Source organism: Taudactylus pleione, unplaced genomic scaffold (assembly GCF_031769625.1).
Source record: "Taudactylus pleione unplaced genomic scaffold, aTauple2 ptg000201l, whole genome shotgun sequence".
Lineage (NCBI taxonomy): Eukaryota > Metazoa > Chordata > Amphibia > Anura > Myobatrachidae > Taudactylus > Taudactylus pleione.
In genome coordinates this window covers 17,448,979-17,471,088 of record NW_028284603.1, presented here as the reverse complement: position 1 = coordinate 17,471,088, position 22,110 = coordinate 17,448,979, and the positions used below count along the sequence as shown (strand labels likewise).

Genomic DNA, 22,110 nt, shown 5'->3' with positions numbered 1-22,110 from the left:
CTTCTTGCAATCACGATGCTGCACAAGATGGCAGATGGGCGTGTGCAGGCTCCGGTCTGTCAAATTTCATGATGTACGATGAATTGTACGATTAATCGTGAGTAAAAAACTACTCACGATCGGCACCCATCGTGTCCCAGATTGGCAAATCTGCCCTACAGCACAGCAGATCAGAAGATGCGAGATACGACGCGCATCGTGATCAAGAGTGGATACTCACGATTTGTCCATATTTTACAAGATTAGTCGTGACGATTCGTCGAAATAGGCCAAATTGGGTGAAAAATCGCTATGTGTGTGGCCAGCTTTAGTGTTGTCACCAACTTACGATCCGAAGGGTCTTTTAGTACTGTAGCTTCAGGTACTGGAAGTGCTGGCTTCGAGTCCCTTTTCTTAGAGAGACGGGAGACAGATGCATCCACAGGAGGCGTTTCCCACTTCTCCATCATGGATGATGGGAAAGGATAGCTAGAAGGAAACCGACGTGGAATTTGGAACCGCTTATCTGGTTGTTTCCAGGCCACTGAGAGCTGCTGTTGAAGTTGTTGTGAGAATGGAAAAACAGCCGAGCTCTTTGGTTGTTCATGAAATAATTCACACTCATGGGATGCAGGAATTATATCCTCAGGTAAATTAAGGATTTTTTCTGACCACCAAAATTAGAGATTCCATCCCGGGAGAGGCGGACTCTAACTCTTGAGGGGTACCGTCATCGTTTAAAAACTTCCTCAAATTCACCACCTTCGGTATCCTCCGGTACGAGGAATTCCTCGTCCGACTCCTCTGACTAGAGTACAGTCGTAAGAGGACACTTTTGAGACGGTTTTTGGTAGGAAGTGGAGGGTGCAGATATTGCTGTACTTATGCCTGTACCAGGGTGACTAGAGACTTGGATAATCCAGCACCCAGGGAAGTTGAGACCTCCGTGCCTCAGCCAACTCTGATGTTAAGTCCGACATAACTCCTACCATGTCAGCGGCCCAATGAGGAGCAGGTGAGTCAGTAGTAGCCATAGATGGATCTATTGCTATACAAGCATCACATAACGTGGACCCAGGGGCATGCGGCTTGGTTTGTTTGTTGTTAAACTTAGAACAGACCAACATCCTTTGAGAAGCCTTTGTTCTGTTTGACATATAAACACACAGTCACCCACACAGATGGACAGTACAGATACAGAAGGTACTTAGAGAAATAGAGGCGGAGATCACACCACTCTCTTCCCACAGAATTGATTCCCTGCACTATGTACACCCTCTAGTGCTAGTCACAGCCTCTAGGGATGTTTGTGGGGGAATCATCCTTCTGTATCAGTGCTGCACACTCTTTGGAGAGATACAGGCAGACACAGTAGAATACGGCAGTCAGGCTGTTCTTAACAGCCGCTGCAGCACTTATAGGGTTAGAGAGCCCGCGCTGTTAGGCTCCGCCCCCTTCTTTATGCTCTTAAGAGCTAAGAAAACAAATTTTGGTACTTACCGATAAATCCCTTTCTCCGATTCCACAGGGGACACTGGAGTTCAAGACAGTGGGGTATAGACGGTGGTAGAGTAGAGCCAGGCACTTTAAAAAAATCTAGAAGTGTGACTGGCTCCTCCCCCTCTATGCCCCATCAGCCCCAGTTTAAGAACTGAGCCCGAGAGGAGACGGAGGACAACAGGAAAACAAAGAGAAGAAGGAGAAGACCACAGAACGGAACAAGACCGACTGAAGGAGAACAGAGGAAACCACTGCAGGGAATCATGCAGTCACACAACCATAGAAAGAACCAAACAACTGGCAGGTACGCAGCGCTGGGCGGGCATCCAGTGTCCCCTGTGGAATCGGAGAAAGGGATTTATCGGTAAGTACCAAAGTCCTGTTTTCTCCTTCATCCACTAGGGGACACTGGAGTTCAAGACAGTGGGGACGTCCCAAAGCCAACCTCCCGGGTTGGAAGCGCGGAGAACATGCTGACCCATTGGCCAACCGAAACCGGGAAAGCCAAGAACCAGAGGTTCAACGGAAGGCAAGAGCGGAGGATCAAGTGTCGTGAGCCAGGAGACAATCGGAGCTCCATGCGGAACAGACACAGAAATTCCACAACTTACAGCGTAAGTAGAATGGAATAAGCGGCTGCGAGAAAACACCCTCAGGTGAGAAGCATCAGAACACTGTAAACTCAGCTGAAAACAGACCAAGCCGGACTGTTGGGAGCAGAGAACTCCAACCCGAATCCATATGAGAAGGGCAGTAACCCGAGAACAAAGTTAGAGAAAACCGTACCAGATTCGGAAACAGGAAACTGCAACAGTCGCAGCTAGTAGAAAACCAGCACTGTTGGACATAATCATATAGATACAAGTATAACGATACCAATCTACAGAAACAGAGCTGATCCTGTCCACAGACTCCTAACAAGGGGCCTGATTCAGACCCACTCGCGAGCGGCTGTCCGCTCGCAAGTGGGTCGATGTTCTGCACTGAGCATGCGCACGACGGAGGGAGCTCCGTCGTGCGCATGCGCCAGACGCGACGAGCGAAGGACTTTCCTTCGCTCGTTGTGTCTGATCAAAGGGGGCGTGCTGTCGATGTTGATTGACAGCACGCCCCCTTTGGTGGGCGTGCTGGGGGCGTGCCTCCCTGACGGGGGCGTTCCTAAGGGAACGCCTCCCATCAGAAGCCGGCCCACTGACATCACTAGTGATGTCAGTGGGAGTGATTTTGGCTCTGATAGAGCCAAAATCACTCCGGGCCTTGCGGTTGAAAACCTCAACCGCAGGCTCCGGCTCGCAGTTTCGATGGTCGCGATGGTCAAGACCATCGCGGCCATCAAACTGCACGCTCGTATAGGCTGTGGGTGGTGACCCACAGCTATACGAGCGTCCAGGAGGACGCTCCATAGTTATGGAGGACGGCCCTCATTCAGAGCGTGCGCTCTGCTCAGAGCGTACGGCTCTGAATGAGGGCCAAAGAGTATGCAAGGAGGTGAAAGTCAAGGCCGAACAGTCACCATGAACCATTCTGGAGGTCCAACTACTACAAAGTTGTAAACCAGCAGAAGGAAGAGACCATAGAAGTCTCCCACGAGTGGAGATCACACTGGGAATAAGGCCGAGGCAGCTTTGAGAGGATTGAGATTACAATACCTTCAGAGGGTCAGACAGCAGAACAACCCATTCCGAAAACAGAGTAGAAAACAGCGACTGAACACCAGCAGCTGAAAAGAAAATCACAGCCACAAACTCCAAAACAACAGACAACTTCCAACATGATGGAAGTGCGTAGTCAGTACAACTGCTGGCCTGAACATATTCTGAAACACCCAGGATACCCTAGCAGTTAAAGAGCATGTATGCAACAGCCACCCAGGGAGAGCTACCAACATAGGGAAGCATTCCATACAGCAAGGCTAAAGCACTAGGACAACCATGAAAGTACCAGTCAGGTACCAGTCAACAGATTCTAGTAGAATAGTGTCACTAATCTCAATGTTGAAACTATGCCCCAGGGAAGCTCTAAAGTGTAGAGCCAACTGATTAACAGAGCGGATGGCTGCTAGGACCACCGCTAGTGTGCATAAGGGAGAATAACGGCTATGCAATGTCAGGCTGGGCATTAGTGGGGTAAGCCCGCTTACCTGTGAGCGTCCAGAAGCCCTCTGGACGCTATGTAGAAAGTCACTGACCTTTTCCATCTCACAGCAACCTGCCACATCAGGTATAGGGAGTAGCTTCAGTGGGCTAAGCCCCAACGCTCTACAGCACGGACTTTAGTCCGGAGATGTTGCTGTATAAACTAGCAAAATGTTAATGGAGACAAGAAGGTCGTACAACAGTAGTCTGTACCTGAGCTTGTTATAATTAGGGATGTGTATCCATATAGAAACTTTACATATAACACAAAACGGTCTGCTCGTGTAAGTATCAGTACATTAACACTTATAATGGTGAAGTGTGTATTACGCCCACAAATCTAATACAATCCAGGCCTGACCCTGCCTATATCGGCGGATGGCCCTAGGCCTTCATGTAATTTAACAAATTAAGCCCTGAGGACGGAATAGAACCTGGATGCTCTATGTACAGATAGATTGTACCTAGGGGCCCTCAGAGACTCATGTTATTGAGATACTGTATGTGCCAAGACAATAATATGGAGTACCGGAATCTATACTGAGAAGGGTACCTGTACATAGACAGAGTGCGTTAGTTATCCCCCGAAAAGAAGGGATATATTTGTAGTGATAACCCCAATAGGGTTAAAAACCAGGTTTTTCCAATTATTAGAAAATATTCATACAAGGAATGGGAATATATCAGTATATATACACACAGACAACATAGCTGCATGAGAAGGTAATCTCTTTGAAAGGGAGAGTAGTGTCTACACAGCAAGTTTACTTGTCAGACTCCTGCACAGGGAGATCAGCATGCTATATCTATATATGTCCTGCCCCAGGAGATCAGCATGCCATTATATATATATATATATATATATATATATACATACATATATATACACACACACACACACACACACACACACATACACACCCCGCCTTCTTAGTGTCTTATAAGTTTGCTGCCAAGTGCAAAGTTGAAAATAACAATAGCTCACCCTAAAGGGAGGTGACAGATAGGGACTGACAATAACAGAACTATAACCCCAGGAGGATTAAAGTACATATCTTTATTTATAATATATATACATATATATATATATATATATATATATATACACACACACATACAAAAAGGCCCCAGTCATGTATAGGGTTCATCATAGAAGCAATGCCTTAGGGAATTGCGACTATCACTATGTAAGCTGCAGAACATGACTCTAGTCTATAGAGCCACCATTAATATATACCATTGATAATGAAATAACGAGGGAATAGCCCAAACCTGTCCATGAAATAGCTTTGGCGTTGATAGTCCCATTACTTTTGGCCCCTTAAAAAGTGGGAGGCACATATAGAAACCGTTGTAATTCCTACACCGTTCACCTGATTTGGATGTAATTACCCTCAAATTAAATCTGAAAGTCTGCAGTTAAAGCACATCTTGTTTGTTTAATTTCAAAACCATTGTGGTGGTGAATAGAGGCCAAAATATGAAAATTCTGTCAATGTCCCAATATTTATGCACCTGACTGTGTGTATATATATATATATATATATATATATATATATATATATATATATATATGCACATACACATCTCTACCTACATACAAGATTAGTAGGTGACGATAATATTTTGAAAATAGAACATGAGCAATAGTAGAGCTATGGAAGGAATTGAGCCCCAGGACAAAATTCACTCCAGACATGTATATATTCTAAAGCAGGGCTTAGTATAAAATACAAATACATACATACATGTGGCATACCTCCACGCAAGGGGACTGCTCATGTGCCGCATGTGGTCGTCATTCTGCTATGGCATAGAAAGCAGGATATTTTAGCAGCGTGCTGTCCCAAACTATCCTGGGACCCTTCTGTTACTGGTGTACTCGCCTCATCAGGTGTGCCATTGGAGCTACAGATGCACCCGCTTTTTTAAAGCGGGAATCAAAAAGACAACCTCCGTGCTGTGAGGCAGCACGGAGAGACCCCCCCACCGGCAGTAATTAACTTCCTCTTGTATGTGCTGCCGAAGGGAGCACCTAAAATATAATCTATATAGATGCACAAATGCATACCTTCTAAGGTAAACACAGAAGGCTGGTGTGAACTAGAAGTTTTTTAAAAACCAGCCTATAATTTAGTATATGTGCTGCCACATATATGCATGGGTAGAGTTCTGCCTGTCTATAAGGTGAGCCAATGTGAGGCATAAACCTGGGTATGGGATGCAATAATCTGCTAACCCTGGGTTAAGGGTATGCTATAACCAGAAATTCTGGCAGCAACACCAGAACAGTGACTAATATTTATAACATTAAAGCCCTTTTGCTATAGAGCTAACCTATCTGCTGAAGCGAGCACTGGTAGAACAGCGCTGCTCTCAGATTAGGGAGAGCACGAGCCCGACTATAGATGGCGCCGCTAACATGCATGACGCGCCCTTTTCATAATACCGGCTTATATACACGCGCATGCGTACTATAAGGCTCACCACTGCCCACTTATAGTAAAAAGTGAGCTGGGCGTATGTAAGGTAGACCTGGACAACCTTCCCCCCCCGGCCCTTCTGAGCAGGGTACGGGGAGTCATCGGCATAAGCCCCCGCCAGTATAACACATTTATAAGGCTGAGCCCTTGTTCTCAACAAGGACAGCCTACTCTGCGTAGGACCAAGGACTGCGCTGCTTGTCAGCGCTGCACTGCCTCATTTAGAGGGACTCGTCTGGCTTCCTGAAGCCGGCACCTTACACTGCTTATGGCAGATGGCGGGACCTCGCCTGTCAACGCTGTACTGTTTAAAGAACAGCAGTGCGGCGTCTGTCATTACTGTGTGAGCTACACCGACCAGCATTACTACTCCTATATAGAGGAGGAGCAGGCGTCCTTAGTGACAGCCGCGGCATCACCGCGCTGTCCCCATCGTCTGATGTTGCAGGGGCCGCGCTCCATCCCCTCCTTAAATTAGGAGGGGAATAGCTAGGAATAAGCCAGAGACCCTGACTGCCGAGTGCAGCGGCGGGTCTCATCAGCAGCTCCGACACCACCACGTGGCAGGTTGGAAGGAGCTGTGTGTTACAGCCGCGCAGCACGTACTGTCCCTAAGCCCAGCGTTTTGGCCCACCACTCCAGCTAGTCAGTAGTGGTGGGATATACTTACAAACTGCTGCGGCCGGGTTGCTGGGCTGGGGGGCAAATGAGGAAACCCGGACACGAACCAGTTTCAGTTGTGGCGGGTCCTCATGGAGTCCGATGACTCTGTTTAAAGTCCCCCCTCAGGGTCACCGGACACAGGCTGCAGTAGCCGTGGCGGTGCCCTCCCGGCGGCTCCCACGTAGCAGGCAGACTGCCACAGTAAACAGTCTGCCTGTCCTCAATGCTTTAAATAAAAAGCTCTAAAAAAAAAATTTATATTAAAAAGGCTGGAGACAGCCTGATGTGCTTCCGGCTCTCTCGGGCACATTCTAAAAACTGGGGCTGATGGGGCATAGAGGGGGAGGAGCCAGTCACACTTCTAGATTTTTTTTAAAGTGCCAGGCTCTACTCTACCACTGTCTATAACCCACTGTCTTGAACTCCAGTGTCCCCTAGTGGATGAAGGAGAAAATGCTGTTGCACAGACCTCAACACCTCCCCCCTGCAAGCCCCGCTGTTGAGAAGCGCTATGCCGCGAGTGTCAGCGGGGAGAAGGGAGGTGGACATATGAAATGAAGCAGTGCTGTAGCGCTGCGCTCCCTTTGTAGTCAGCGTCGGCAGCGGGGCTGGAGGCGGGGGATGCGCAGCTGATGGACTCACTGCGCTTCCCTCTGGAAGGCTCTATCAACAGCACTCTTTCTTCTTGCTTGTAAGAGTGCTGTGTGGCAATAAGGAGCTGTCAATGGCTTTTGATGAAACCCTGTGCACTCCTTCCTGTATAACAGGGCGCCAGGTTACCCGGACCCCACCTTTAGAGAGGTGGCGAAAGGGCACCAATATAGTGTAAAAAGATGCATTCAAATAATAAAAGTAAAGAAAAATCTATGTGTATTGCTGGAGCACAGCAGATTGTGACCAGCTCCTATAGGCACATTTTGTAAACTGAGGGCTGATGGGGCATAGAGGGGGAGGAGCTTCACACTTCTAAATTATTTAAAGTGCCAACTCCAGTTATCCACGCCTCTATACCCCAGCGTAAGGACCTCCAGTGTCCCCTAGTGGATGAAAGAGAAAAGTTAATAAGCACAAAGGCATAAATTAATACAGTGGTGTGATTTTTGAGTCTTCTCGGTGCTCTGCAAGGGCCATGCCCATCCCTGGTAGAGCCAATCAGAGGACCTCAAAAAACTATCCAATTGGTAGCAGTGACAGGCAGTGTAAACAATTACATCCCCCCCACATCATGTGCAGTAAACACACACAAAGTCCTAGATTCCTCCCCCCTCCAAACTTTCCTCCTATAATTGTACTTTGTTCCCATTAACTTACACACGACTGTAGGTTTGGGGACATTTATGAAAGTGGTGATTGGAAGTTGTAATAACCCACAATTGACAATTACTTTCATTTTGTAAATTATACTAGTAAAATTACAGATAGAACCTTCATTGGTTGCGTGTCTTGGATTGGTGCTGGCACAAACAGAGTCTAAAGAGCTACCTTTTCACTAGAGACGCCTTCAAAGGAGGTTCGGACTTTGCTGATAGATTAGAAGCTTGATGTCCACTGCCTTGCCCCCAGGATTAGCTGGTACCAAGTGAAGAAAGGAATGGTCAATGGAGCAGCCACTGATACCCAGATGGACTGCAAAGTGCCAAATGATGAACACGGGAACAAGTTGGGTCAGCAAAAATCAGGACCAGTGTCAAAACCAAATCAGCCAGCAAGAGGGGAGTCTAGCACAATCTTATTCAAAATCCCTAAGAGCAGCCAATGGAATGCATAGGTTGTCTGGGGTACAAGTAAGAGCCTAATACTCTAGTAACATACTGTGTGCCAGAGATGGTTTAGATAGAATGAGAGAGATTTGGATTGGGCGCCCTGTAATCAGCTTTCACATGACCATGATGTTAAATCACAAAATGAGCTCTGTTCACCCATAAAAAAATGCGGAGCTGCGGCTGAGAGAAAATAGGAGGCGGCCAGTGTCTGGAGGGGTCCCTAGATCTGGTAAGAAAACAACTTGGCTCCGGTATCTTACAGTACAATGAGCAACACTACGTTTTATGTTCAGTTACCAGTAACACAAGTTTAATTGATTTTCACTTGCTTTGCTATAGCTTATATAGCACACAGACTACTATAGTGCATTGAATGAATCCTCAAACTTGATATTTTGCCATCTTAGTCAATACCACTTAAGTTTGGTGACCTGATTCAGCAGTGACCCTATGGGTCACTTAGCTGGCCGATGTTATCGCAGATTATCTGATGCTGAGTGACGCCTCCTGCTGCATTAACATAATTGTAAAGCTGCCCTGTGTCTGGTTCAGGCAGTTTCACAAATCTGAAATCCACACCATTCCGACTTAGGATCAAGACGGTTAAACTTACCAAAATTTAACACATTTGGTATACGACATTCTATTTCTGGCACGTCTTCCAATTTCACAACAATGCAGTCAGACTCTTCCCTTTCAAAACCTTTTAAAGCAACAGCCAAAAAACTCTGGCTAAGCGAAACTCGGATGCGTTGAATTAAGTAATCCTGCAAGCCAACATCTTCTGGGCAAAACAAAACCTCCAAGCTGTTTTCTCCTGCAACAAGCAATTAAGAAATTATTTGTTTGTTAATAAAAATTATCTCCACAAAAAAACTTCAGACATTCAAAAATATATATAAAGTGTCATAAGTTAAATGTTTTCACCTTAGCTTAATGAATACTAAACACATGACAGAGACGTTTCCACCTTATTAGCATTTAGATTGGGTATCCTCCTGCCTTTTGTCCAATACAGTAGCTTGCTACTTACAGTAACTGGGTCTCTGGGTTGAACAGGCCAAATAGAAGAGCAGCTTAAAAGCAGGAGATTCCGCCCCATAGTTAGATCCTGTAAGTCTTATGGCTAGATTTACGAAGTGGTGGATAATGCAAGCCGCCACTTCACGGCAAGTTTGACATAGAAATCTAAAATTGTCAGTAATATTTAAAACAGCAATATTATTAAGCTCAAAACACGCAGCGCTTTGCATTTAATAGTATTGCCGCTTTAAACTTCCAGGTCAAACACACTGACATTGAAATCTAGATCCAAGCAGTTCCATAAGTAGGGGTGTGTGCGCGGTACCACCACCAAAAGAGCAGGGTCTAATGGGCAGCCCTTTCACTGCTCTGTGGCACCTGAATTTGGCTTTCATGGTGCCTACAGTGTCATCTCTATGGTCGCTCATGGTTTAGGAGGGTCAGGAAAGAGACAAACTTTAAACTGGTTCAAAAAACATGCTGATAAAATTCATGTTTAGGTGGAGCCTCCATTCTGTTTAGTACTAAACATTTTGAATTGGCCAAAGAAAATTGTAGTGGCATAAAATGTATTGGTAATCAGAGAGGACAATAGATATGACAGATCAAAAGAATCAGGGCTCATTTATCAATGAGTTTTATCATACGCAACAAGTCAATCAAGCCAATCAGCTCCTGTCATTTTTCAAACAGACGACAGTTGGGAGCAGAATGGCTGGCGCACCATTATCATATGCAACGAGTTTTGAAACTCATTGCATATGATAAAACACCTTGATAAATAAGACCCTTATTAGGCAGAAGCATCACTTTCACAGCCACAATCCGCCACAAGACCACGTACACCAAGGTGTAGTCAAGTTCATAAAATTTTGCAGGTGTATTTAATAGTTACTGCCAACCGTGCACAAAGGGTAAATAGGGATGTAAATGCCCAAACAGTTCAAATAAGGAGATTGCCAATTACATTTGACATTTTCTTTAAGCTTATGAAGTCAGTCTTGGGTGGGTACTGAGGAAAAGAAATGTAAGTGCATTTTGCAGGAGGAAAGAACGATCAGAAAGATATATGTATTAATCAACCCAAACCACTTTATCAGACAACTAATTTTCAGCAGTAGAATTGTGAGAATCCATGACAAACATGAAGGAGTAATACATCTTATTTATAAGTTGCCATACTTGGGATTTGGAATAACTATGGGGGAGGGGTATCAATTCTCAGCGTTGGATGCGATGAGCCATTCTGGAACCACAGATCGTGCCCGCCGGCATCACAAAGGTGCACTACTGTATATGGGCGATATGTGCGCAAGCCGAGCATCGGGCAAATATTACTGAATTGAATTCCTTACAACACTGAATATTACTTAACTAGAGTCCAGTATTCCTTACAATCCAGCAGGACACCCAATGACTTTATTGGGACACTACATAGGTTATAAAAATAGGTTAGTAGAAGCTTCATACAGGGTCGAACTGGGCAACAGGGGTACAGGGGCAATCCTTGGTGGGCCTGTCTGCGGGCCAAACCCATCTTCTAGGGGTCAGGTTCCAGCCTGTGCGTGCAAAAATCTGTTAAGAGGGTCAGTTAACTGGGTAAGCAGGACCACTGATGAACGAGTGCTTGGTTTGCTTCTATAGAAACTACATCAAGATTCTCCCTCCTGCCAAACTGGGTAGACATGACACAATCATGTCCAACCCATTTGTTGGCTGTAGGCATAATAAACACAGTTCCTGCCAGTGATTGGAATGGCATTGTAGCTCTGCATTCATTCCTTAACCTATATTTAAGTTATCCCAGTGGTAAGAGCTTAGATCGTTGATATTTATTTTACAATAGAATGTATATCACATTTACTAGATCTAATACAGTTTTATTGCATTTTAGACACTGACTGGTCAGTACCGATACAGTACATTAATGTGAAATATATATATATACACACACATATACACACACACAGAATCACCATCATGTGCTTAAATATTATACATATGTTACATTATACTGCGTTCCCAGGACTATGGTATATTCACTACATTGCTGTTGTCAATCTGGTATATTATTATGTATGCACTATCAGTATCTGTTATATACATTTATAAAAGATCCCAGACCATGCAGTCCCTAATGGTTAGCCAAGCTTATGTGGTGGCTGGCCACACCCCTTCAAGAGTGGGCCCCTACAAACTGTATTCCCCAGGTGAGTGTTAGAAAAGTGATGGTAATAAGTCTGAATAGAGTCTGGTGATGGCCTTGAGGGCTGATTCGCCTGGACTAGTGGTGGCCTGTGGGGTAAGTTTTAGATGCAGTCTTTGGGCTGTGTAGGAGCCTGGAGGGCTGGAATGCCTTGGCTTGCTGCGGCCTGAGGATGAGATGCAGCCTTGAGGGCTGATTGGCCTTGGCTAGTTGTGGCCTGGGGGCCAAAGGTGAGATGCAGCCTTTGGGTTGATGAGACTCAGGAGATGAATGCAGCAGAGAATGTAGCACTGCTACCAGTGTCGTTGAGATGACACTGACGACGTTGTGCTAGACTGCGCACCTGGAACGCAGAGCTGCTACCAGTGCCACCGGGATGACACTGGCAACGGTGTGCTAGATTGCGCACCTGAACCGCAGAACTGCGACTAGCGCCGCCGAGTTGACACAAGCCGCTGGATGGTGACAGGCGCTTTGGAGGTAGGAAGCACTCCGTGCTACCCAGATGGTACAAGCAACACGTGTGGACGGATTACAGGTGGAGCCGCCTGGATGGAACAAACGGCACACACGGAGCACAGCAAGACTGACCCTGAACTCAACTAACAAGCAGGATACAGGAAACCGGAAGTACGAAGAAACTTCTATCACCGGCATGTAATGCAGGGATGGCTGGGTTTTAACATCAACAGGCCCCAAGCAGCAAGCCTCCCTTAACGGTGCAGCTGTGCTGAGCACAAACAGGAGAATGAATTAGCGTGCAACTGACATTGCACACAGACATGCAGTAATTAATGCAATGCCTCAGGCAGGAGCTGCAAACACTAAGATCTTCTTAACCGCAGATCCTGACAGTGGGCCCTTCATGTCTCAGTCTGACTGTGGCTTCATGTTTTGCAAATATATGGTGTTAGATGTATGGGAATATCAATTGAAAAAAATTTACAGACGGTGTAATGGTTAACATTACTGTCTCACAGCACTGAGGTCGTGGGTTTGATTCCCACTACGGCCCTAACTGTGTGGAGTCTGTATATTCTCCCTGTACTTGCATGGGTTCCCCCAGGTACTCCAGTTTCCTCCCACACTTCAAAAATATACTGTTAGGTTAATTGGCTCCCAACAAAAGATATACCCTAGTGTATATGTGTGTGTGCATGTGATGGGAAATATAGATTGTAAGCTCCACTGGGGCAGGGACTGATGTGATTGGGCAAATACTCTCTGTAAACTGCTTCTGGCACAGAACGTGTCAGTAGGTACCTGTGTAATTTCTATTCTCTACCGAAGTGGAACTGTGAAACAGCGGCTCTTTGCCGACTGTTGGGGGAAATGCCGCTAACCAAGAGTAGGAACAATAGGCAAAAGCAACCACAGCCAGTAAGAGTCAAAAAGTAAAGTTTTGAGCCAGAGCTTGATATTAATCACATGTTCACCCTGGTTAACAATCATGCAAATTAAATACATAGTAGTCTCGAAATGAAGAACTTTTACAGACTGGTGGATTTTAAACAGAGCTGAATGGTCATAGATATTTTAAGGGTTATGTGAGTCTTACAGCCTTTAGCTTTGGCCTATGTGATGGATTCATTTGTATTTGTGGTAGCAGGTAGCGGAATTAAGACATCCCTATATTTTTATTTAAAACTGCTTTGGATTGATGCCATACAGATGTAGTTTTAGTGGAAATCTCACTGTTTGGGTTTATTTGACTTAACGATCACTAAAAGCCACATAAGTTTAGGAAAATTAGGCCACAAAAGTTGGTTCATTACCAATGCTTTTTCGCAAGCGATATATGCAGTTGTCCTCAGCAAAATATATGTAATCTCCACATGAAATCTGCAAATTTAAAAAATACATACATTTATTCACAGATATTAGGTGCTCGTGACAAAGTTTTATAATAATAAAAAAAATGTACACAGCAGAATGCAGGTGATTCTCCGCCTTTGTGTTACAGTGATCCTCTTTAGCAAAATAAAATCCCAAACACAGACATAAGTTAGCATGGGGCGAGATAAGATAATACTATAGTAAAGGAAAGGTCTCCCGAATTTTGTCTTATAATAACTTACCGTAAGTCAGAAAATATTTTATTCTTAAATCGACGACTATGATGCCGTATTGTTAAGAAAAATCTAGAACACATAAAAACCTATCTGCAGAACTAGGGATAACTATTCTGCAGAGAGCTGTAATGTTGTGGCAGATAGTTGGCTGGCTGCCCAGTTCCTGTGTATCAATTGAAAAAGGAACATTGGGCCTAATTCAGACCCGCTTGCGGGTCTGAATTAGGTATTCAGCACATTTCCAGGTTGTTATTGTGGGAGGGACTTATTTGATTGATCTGGCTATATAAATCGGTTCATACAGCAGGGGAAACTCGGGGTCTCTGTGGTGGATATATGCTGGTGATTTTTTGTCTTGACAAAGGTCTGCTTAGACCGAAACGTCGACTACCATTATGCACTATGTGAGTGATTAAAATAATTTTCTATAACTGACTGGTGAGTGCCCATATATATACATATATATACACACATACACACACACACAGCGCTCCGGCACTCCTTCACTTAGTGTCAAAGGGCATGCAGCCCAAACTTGCTCCGGTGCCCTCCAAGGAGGACAGCACCCCCACATTAGTATGCACAAAATATCACAGGCGGCACTCGGAGACTGGTGAACAAACGTAACACCCTCAACGGAGGGACTTTATTTGACCCAATAAAGTCCCTCCGTTGAGGGTGTTACGTTTGTTCACCAGTCTCCGAGTGCCGCCTGTGATATTTTGTGCATACTAATGTGGGGGTGCTGTCCTCCTTGGAGGGCACCGGAGCAAGTTTGGGCTGCATGCCCTTTGACACTAAGTGAAGGAGTGCCGGAGCGCTGTGTGTGTGTGTGTGTGTGTATATATATATATGATGCGATAGGGCAACATCTAAAATCAGAAACAATGGAGAGGATAGGGATAGGTGATTAGAGTAAGGTTAAATCATTGAAAACCCTTTAAGTGAAAACAATTATACAGCTAAATCTAACTTAAATGTCAGTAATACATGTGTTATAGGTGTATATATCAGCATATATCAAAGGGGACCACCTTCGAATGGCAGAAAAATAAACAGTTCACTTATAAGTAGATTGTATTCATGTAGTAGACTGATTGTGTTGCCTATATACCCTTTTTCCTTAGGGATTCTACCACGGTTAAAATTGCATATTTTAAAAAAATGTCAGTATGTGGAGATTGGGTCAAATGTAGGGAATCTGTGTGTCCTCTTGTATTTAAAGCCACCTGTTTTAACTAAATACATGTAACTTACTGCTAAGGCTGGTTATCCAGAGGTAGACACATTATAAATCAGTAATATCTAAAGTAATATATTGAATTCTATGTTAGTAACCACAAGAAATATATGCTCCGTGCAGCATTGTGTACTGCTTGTGATTTAATAGATAATTATGTAATAGTTTTCTATTACAAAATCTTGACTCTCTCAATATTGCAGCACTCGCACTTAAAAGGCATATGCACTATCCAATATGAAAGCAATACACTAAACTATTTTATGTCATCTATCTCTATACAGTACATAGCAAACAATGGAACAGAGTGCAGCCCAAAAGCGAAACGTGTCAGTTAATTAACATTAAGAACTGATTGTTAACATTAGCAAGTGATTGCAGATGGCCTTATCTGACACAGGTGTCAAGTCACCTGCGGACCAGAGATCGGAGACACCACTGTCAGCACACTAACATTAACAACTTGGGAAAATTTACATCTGCTTATGGAATCAAACCCATGCTGCGGACATGGAGGAGGATACCCTTGAGTTACTGGTGTGCACCTGCACATCTGTTGGATTAATATTTACTAACCTATATTATTATGCAGATTTACTTTAAACTATTTGACAGGTCTCCTTTAGACTAGTGTGTCCTAAATCTGATGAAAGTGACTATATTTACTCCACCAGGATGGAGATTAAGTGGACAAACATTTACAAAACTTTCAAGTTGACACAATCATGCTCACAATTATCCTTGTTTTCTTTTTTTTATTAAGGTATAATATATAAATCCTTGAATGTTCAAATATATAATATATATATATATATATATATATATATACATACATACACATTTTAATTTTGTGCCGCTTTCTCCCCATATTATAAATTTATATAGCGCTGGTAATATTTTAGTATGCTTGCCAACCGGAAATAGAATGTTGAGAGAGTCTTCAATTTTGGGGGGCTCTCCATGAACCCCCAGAAAGACTCGTCCAGTGTCCGGCATGCCGCCCACTATCTGAGTGAAACGGGCTGCCCAGGGTTTGAACATGCACATCGCATTAAATTGGTCATTGCGAGCCCGCCCCCACTGTAGATGTTGTGAACTATGATAAAATGATTTCATCTTCTTAAATACTTTTACATTCATAATGAAATCTAACTGTACTGAAAAACAATCATTTTAATGCTTTTAAAAAAAATACTCATTACAACTAGTAATATTGAGTTGAAACATAAATAAAACAAATAATACTAATGATAATTTTTCTGTACTTACCATTTCCCTTTCTGTTCTTATGGGATAACTATAATGTATTTCATAGAGTCTTTTCTGTAGAACAGAGGCTAAATCCTTGTAGAGCACAGAGGCCGTCTGCCAGTGTCTTCTTTCAGAATGTAACAAAATCTTTGCATAAACAAAATAAGTAGTTAATGCTTCTTACAAACGCTCCTGGTAAGAACAGTGTAAAGGTGCCCATACACGGGGAGATTTGTATCCGATCTCCCATACCATTACATTGAAAATTCTTCCCTTAACATTCTGTACGATTTGTATTTAGAGAATGTACGATTGTACAAACGACCATACGATCTGATGTATTGAGATGTCACGTCGTACTGTTCAGTCGAAATCCTTCTGCAAAACCATCTGACCTACGATGCCGATACACGACTGCGGGGACGCGCATCAGCATCGCCTAGTAAAATGCAATTTTTTACACGATTGGTCATTACAATCAGTCGAAAACTGCCCTATCGTGTGAAAAATCGTCCCGTGTACGGAGGTCTTAAGTGTATACTTTTTGGGAACAGAAGTACAATATTGAAATTTTAAAATTAGCAAACCATGTTATGCTCTCACACAATAAATAAAATACATAAAACAAATGAAGTTAATATATGCACAACACACATGGGATTTCTATGTTGTGTGCAGGCGTTCATTGTCCCAATTCCCCAACAGGAAAATGTGGGAGGTATGTTGCTGGGCTGAGCTATGCATCTCCCCATATCTCTGCTCTAAGTACTCTTTACTGGAGTTGTGACATAGAGCATGTGAGGGTCATATAGCGTTCCCTCTAGGCTGTTTTAGCGGGGCGCGGTGCCCTGCCCTCCTTCTGGAGGGCAAACAGCGCCCTGCAGCCCGGCGTGTCCATAAGTGACGGGCACGCCCCCAAGTATGACGAAAAGGGGATGCATCTTATAGACACGCCCCCTTTTCATGGCCACACCCCTTTTCGGCCGTGCGCACAAAGTTTCCCTCTCTAGCTCCGGCGCCCTGCCTGCTGCCGGAGCTAGAGTGAACACTACCATATACATATATATTTACGGAAGTGTAGCCTAATTTAGGCCCCACTGCCTCATAAACATTGATAGTAAAGTGCATTAGGTATATATTAGGCAACACACAACTCAAAAAAGAAAATATCTAGTGTTCACGTTAGCACCCTGCACCTGTCACAACCCGTGCAGTTCCTCTTTCCTGCCTGGGGTGTCTCTCTCTGCTCTGGAGCTTCTAGCACACACTGGTCTGTATCTCAGCAGTTTGCTGCATTAGTTTATGGAGACAGAAGCACCAGAGTAGAGAGCGAAATCCCAGACAGGAAAGAGGAATTGCACAGGTTGCGAAAATGAAAACCAATAATAACATAATTTGGAGAACACCTACATTTTCCTACTCAAACCACTTTAATAATGTGTGTTTCTTAACTGAATTCTCACCTTCATTGTAGATTGAAGTGTTATTTTCAGAAAATAAGCACTAGTCATACCCCTTTTACAACAGACAGTTTTGCAGGGCTGACACGGGTTCAGTGTTGTGAACGGGGACGACCGGAAATAACTTGGGTCCAACATGCTGTGTAAAAGGGGTCTGAGCAGCTGTGGCACGGGTTGGAAATGTGTTCAAAAGGTATTTGGTGTGAAAGGATCCCGATGTAGAGTTGCAGTAAATTGTGTGTACATTGCTCAAAAGAATCCTGCACAAACGCATACATTCGCTCATGTGCAGCATTGTACGCATCTCAAAATGCGCCCACATCCACATTGAGCATTTGCACATTCCCTAAACTAGGTGCAAAAGACAGGCATCCGAAAAGTGTAATTAAACTTCCGTCCAGGTTTGCGTCAACACACGGTCACAGAACTTTGCCTGTGTGAGGACACAGTTACATCCCAGTTCCACCACAAACCAAACTGTAGATGCGATGGAAACGCCTGAGTCAGTAGAGCACTTACTTGCATGCACACATTTTTGCAAATACACGGTGCAAATTCACACAAACGGGCATAAACTGAACCCTGTATGAGCAGCACCTGTTCATAGTGTGTAAGAATAGACATAGAGCACACAAATTACCTCACTGCAGGCAATTCTGAAAAAAACATGAGACTGAGTGAAACATGTAAACATAACATACTGACCATATGTACTTAACTTTTACTAACTTGCGTGGAGCACATTTAAACTATTTCGGAACAGTGATTTGATACATATATTTATGCAATCCTATTTATGCACTTACCACAATTGTCCATTTCTTTACCATTTACTGTTACAAAACAGCGCTCTTGAAAACATCCAAAACAGTATACAACATAACAGGAACCTAAGTTCCTGTTATTTTGTTGTATAACATTTCTAATTTGTATAACATTTTTAATTTGGTAGGTAAAAGTCAGGAAAATGATCCGTACCTGCCAGGAGCACATTCCCCTGACTAATCTGCTCTTAGGATAACCTGTGTGGCTGTGTGTGAGGTCATTAGGCCAGGGAAAGGCGCAAAGTGCTTGCTGTACAGTTTTAAGTGCAGTTCGGTCTTGGCCAAGCAGCCGCGACATGGCTTGCATAAAGAGGTTAATTTTCATTTCCTCACTGCGTCCTATCCAACACCTCAGCAACGTGACACAAACTTCTCAGAAACACAGTTTGCCAGACAAAGCTGAAAAAGCAATAATAAAAATGGTTAATTGTATACATTGGAGAAAGATGGACTTAATTTCCATGATTGGGGCTTATTTACTGATAAAGTGCAAAGGTGCAGTGATGTACAGTACAACCAATCAGACATTTGCTCTCATGGGCAGTATCGGATAACTGATAAAAGCTAACTGCTCACTTGCTGCTTTGGGCTATTTATTGCACAGTCGCACTTTTTTAGTAAATGACCCTCAATGTGTCATATGTTGTACCTCACTGTAGTCTTAAAGCCACCAAAGACAGCTTAGACAATGTGTGATTGGCCATGAAGTCCCACAATGGCCAGAAAGCAACACACTGCCCACCTCTTGCATTGGTTGTCTGAAAATCATCATCATTTATCACTGCACTGCGGCCATGGGCAACACGTGGGAATGCCAACCGGTCGCCTTTTAATGACATCTATCGGCAAGGACGCTTCGTCTTCCGGCAGATGGATTCTGGCATGCCTATTGGTTCATCGACCAGCAAGGGGGCGTGGTCAGGAGCGTGTTGTTTGTTTTCGGAAATGACCGTTCAGCATATGACAGGCGGGCGGGCAGGATAAAAAAAAGAAGTAAAGTAGCGGTTTATATTTGTGCAGGAACATATGGAGAGTGCTGGGGAGAAAGCGGGGAGCCGGCAGGATGGGAAGAGTGGAGACAGCTGCAAAAACACAACTCAGAATGCTCAGGAATCCTCTCCTCCTTGTGATAGCAGAGCTGGAGCAGCAAGAGCCCGCTGGAAACTACTGGGACAGGTAGCCAGTCCTTGTGTTGCTGTGTATGCTGTCCATGCTAGATGCCTGTGGGAGCTATGTACCAACACATGTGCAGTCTTGTAAACTGCAATGACCCAGATTACTTGTCATACTCTCTGCGTCTGTGTCAGAAACGCTAGTGTGGAACGTGGCGTTTGGCGGTTGTGTCTGCGTTCCATATGCGCTTTTTCGTATACATGTGATATGAGCTTGACGCGTTTGTGTGCATTTTGGGATGCTTACAAAATGCAAGTTCCTTTAACATTTCATTTAAAAATAAATTGGGCACAATTCAATTGTTTTGGGTCCTCCTTTGTGCCTGACGGAGCGATTCAATTGTTGCTCCTGTCGGGCGCAAACAGCTGCCGGCATTTCAGCTCTCACCACCCAAGGGTGGCGAGCTTAAATGCGTGAGAAGTGTCCCATTTGGCCACTTTTTGCGATAGCGCCCTGCAATTTGGTCGGTTGTGGCCGTTTTGTGCGGCTACACCCAACCTCTTTGGGTATGATCGGCGCGAAGATCGGCATCAATTGAACAGCGCCCCTCGCTCTCGTCACTTTAGACGGGAGATTGGGCGCGCTAAAACAATTAAATCGCGCCCATAGAATAGGGATGTCCCCTATTTAAGTTGTTCAGTCAGTTATAGCGCTAGACAGCCTGGGTATGTTTACACTAAAGCTGGGTACACACAAACTATATCAGCCCGATTTCTTATTTCCGGGCAAATTGGGCATATCGTTAAGTGTATATAGCCTATTTACGCACTCCCGCGGTTGCAGACGACAGCTTCTGGTTGGCCCTGCTGCATGGTCAATCAGAAGATGCCGCTAATGATGCCATGCTGCCGACTGCAGTATGGCATGTTAGATCGCGCTGTTGTGCCCTGCATCGTGCAAGTGTGTGTGCACTGCATGATGCATAGGCCCGTTGGCTTGCTACACAGATATTGTGTGTAGCCAGCATTAATCAGAAGGATAAGGAGGGAGAGTTGGTGCCTCCTAGTAACGGATAGCTGTGTGTGGGTACACCTGTCATAGCAGAACCACTCCTGGCTGGTCAGCATGGGGCTGATCCTTTAACCCAGGGGTGGGGAATCTTTTTTTCTGCCGAGGGCCATTTTAATATGTACTGTATAACATTATTCGCAGGCCACGCCCCCTCCGTGTGACATCACACGATGCGGGGCCACAATGCCAGTGATTACAGCAATGTCCTGAGGATGCGCCGGGGAGCTGTAAGGGCAGCAGTGTGACCATCTGTAGCGTCCTAAGGAAGCTCCAGACGGCACTGCTGCATAGATTTCCACTCTAGGCACCCTGCTAGCATTAAAAAGCTCAGAGGGCCTGGCCAAATGATTCCGTGGGCTTTATACGGCCCCCGGGCCTGAGGTTCCCCATCCCTGCTTTAACCCATACTTGCCTACTCTGCAGGAATGTCCGGGAGACTTCCGATACCAAGAGGGGACAGCCTAAAAGTGGGCAAGTTTGCTTTAAACTTTCTCTGTGGAAGATGCTTAAGGGCACTTCCCTGCACTCCTGGTCTGTGGGTGATGAAGATTATTGGGAAATTTGCCACCCTAGGGAGGAATAGGAAGAAGCACATGGATCACGTTTTATTTTTTTGTGATGAAATGACGGGAGTACCTTCATCTTTACTTGAACTGTAACTTTTCCTGACAATATGCTCTATTTAAGAAAAAGCCATACTTTAGCACTTGCTATAAGTGTTATGAACTCCATTTTGTAGCAAACAGCAGCATGCGGTTTATGACTGCACCTCTTATGCTATCTACAGCAAGAGCCTTTACAGCTTCCCCGCCGGGTGAAAGTGTAATGAGCTTGCAGACAGCCATTGCGCTTTGCTCTGCAGCATGTCGCTAGCAGGGAATGGCTGCCGGAGAGGTAAGGTAGTATCTCTGTGATGCTAAACAAATATGCAGCCGGAAATAAGCATAGTTATTAAATGGAGCCCAAAGTAAGGAGTTGATACTTTTCTACCTCTGATTCCCCAGCACACTGGGAAAGGGACAATGGGCCTGATTCAGACCCGCTCACAAGCGGGCCGATGGTCCCCCACTGCGCTTTCGCCGCCTCCGGCATGCGCGAGATCCGTCCAGCGACAGTTGCTCTGTCGCTACAGGTCTCACTACAAGACGGGGTGGCTGTCGATGTTGATTGACAGCTCGCCCCGTTTTGTAGGCGGGGAGGGGGGGAGGCTGCACAAACGCAGGCATTCCCTTAGGAACGCATGACGTTTGTGGGTGGCCCTACTGACATCACTAGCGATGTCAGTAGTGGACTTCCTGCTCTAATAGAGCAGGGAGTCCACTTGGGC

The 22,110-nt window shown here is 44.7% G+C and overlaps 2 protein-coding genes across 3 annotated transcripts in view; one reads left to right on the top strand and one right to left on the bottom strand.

Annotated features, from left to right (window-relative positions):
* Positions 1-19,447, bottom strand: part of PREPL (prolyl endopeptidase like) — a 76,184-nt gene extending 56,737 nt beyond the window's left edge. Inside the window, exons 1-5 of one of the 2 annotated variants that reach the window (XM_088477270.1) lie at positions 19,342-19,447; positions 18,754-18,998; positions 16,334-16,462; positions 13,528-13,594; positions 9,137-9,340 (exon numbers count right to left, since the gene is read on the bottom strand). In XM_088477270.1, the coding sequence (XP_088333396.1) occupies positions 9,137-9,340; positions 13,528-13,594; positions 16,334-16,462; positions 18,754-18,924 (571 nt within the window). In that variant the 5' untranslated portion in view covers positions 18,925-18,998; positions 19,342-19,447. Of the gene's footprint in view, positions 1-9,136; positions 9,341-13,527; positions 13,595-16,333; positions 16,463-18,753; positions 18,999-19,248 lie in introns of both variants that reach the window. The other variant, XM_088477269.1, reaches the window with a different exon arrangement.
* Positions 19,448-19,513: 66 nt separating this feature from the next.
* The window catches only part of CAMKMT (calmodulin-lysine N-methyltransferase), a 531,467-nt gene continuing 528,870 nt past the window's right edge, over positions 19,514-22,110 (top strand). Inside the window, exon 1 of the mRNA XM_088477271.1 lies at positions 19,514-19,775. Within this exon, the coding sequence (XP_088333397.1) occupies positions 19,626-19,775 (150 nt within the window). The 5' untranslated portion in view covers positions 19,514-19,625. The remainder of the gene's footprint in view (positions 19,776-22,110) is intronic.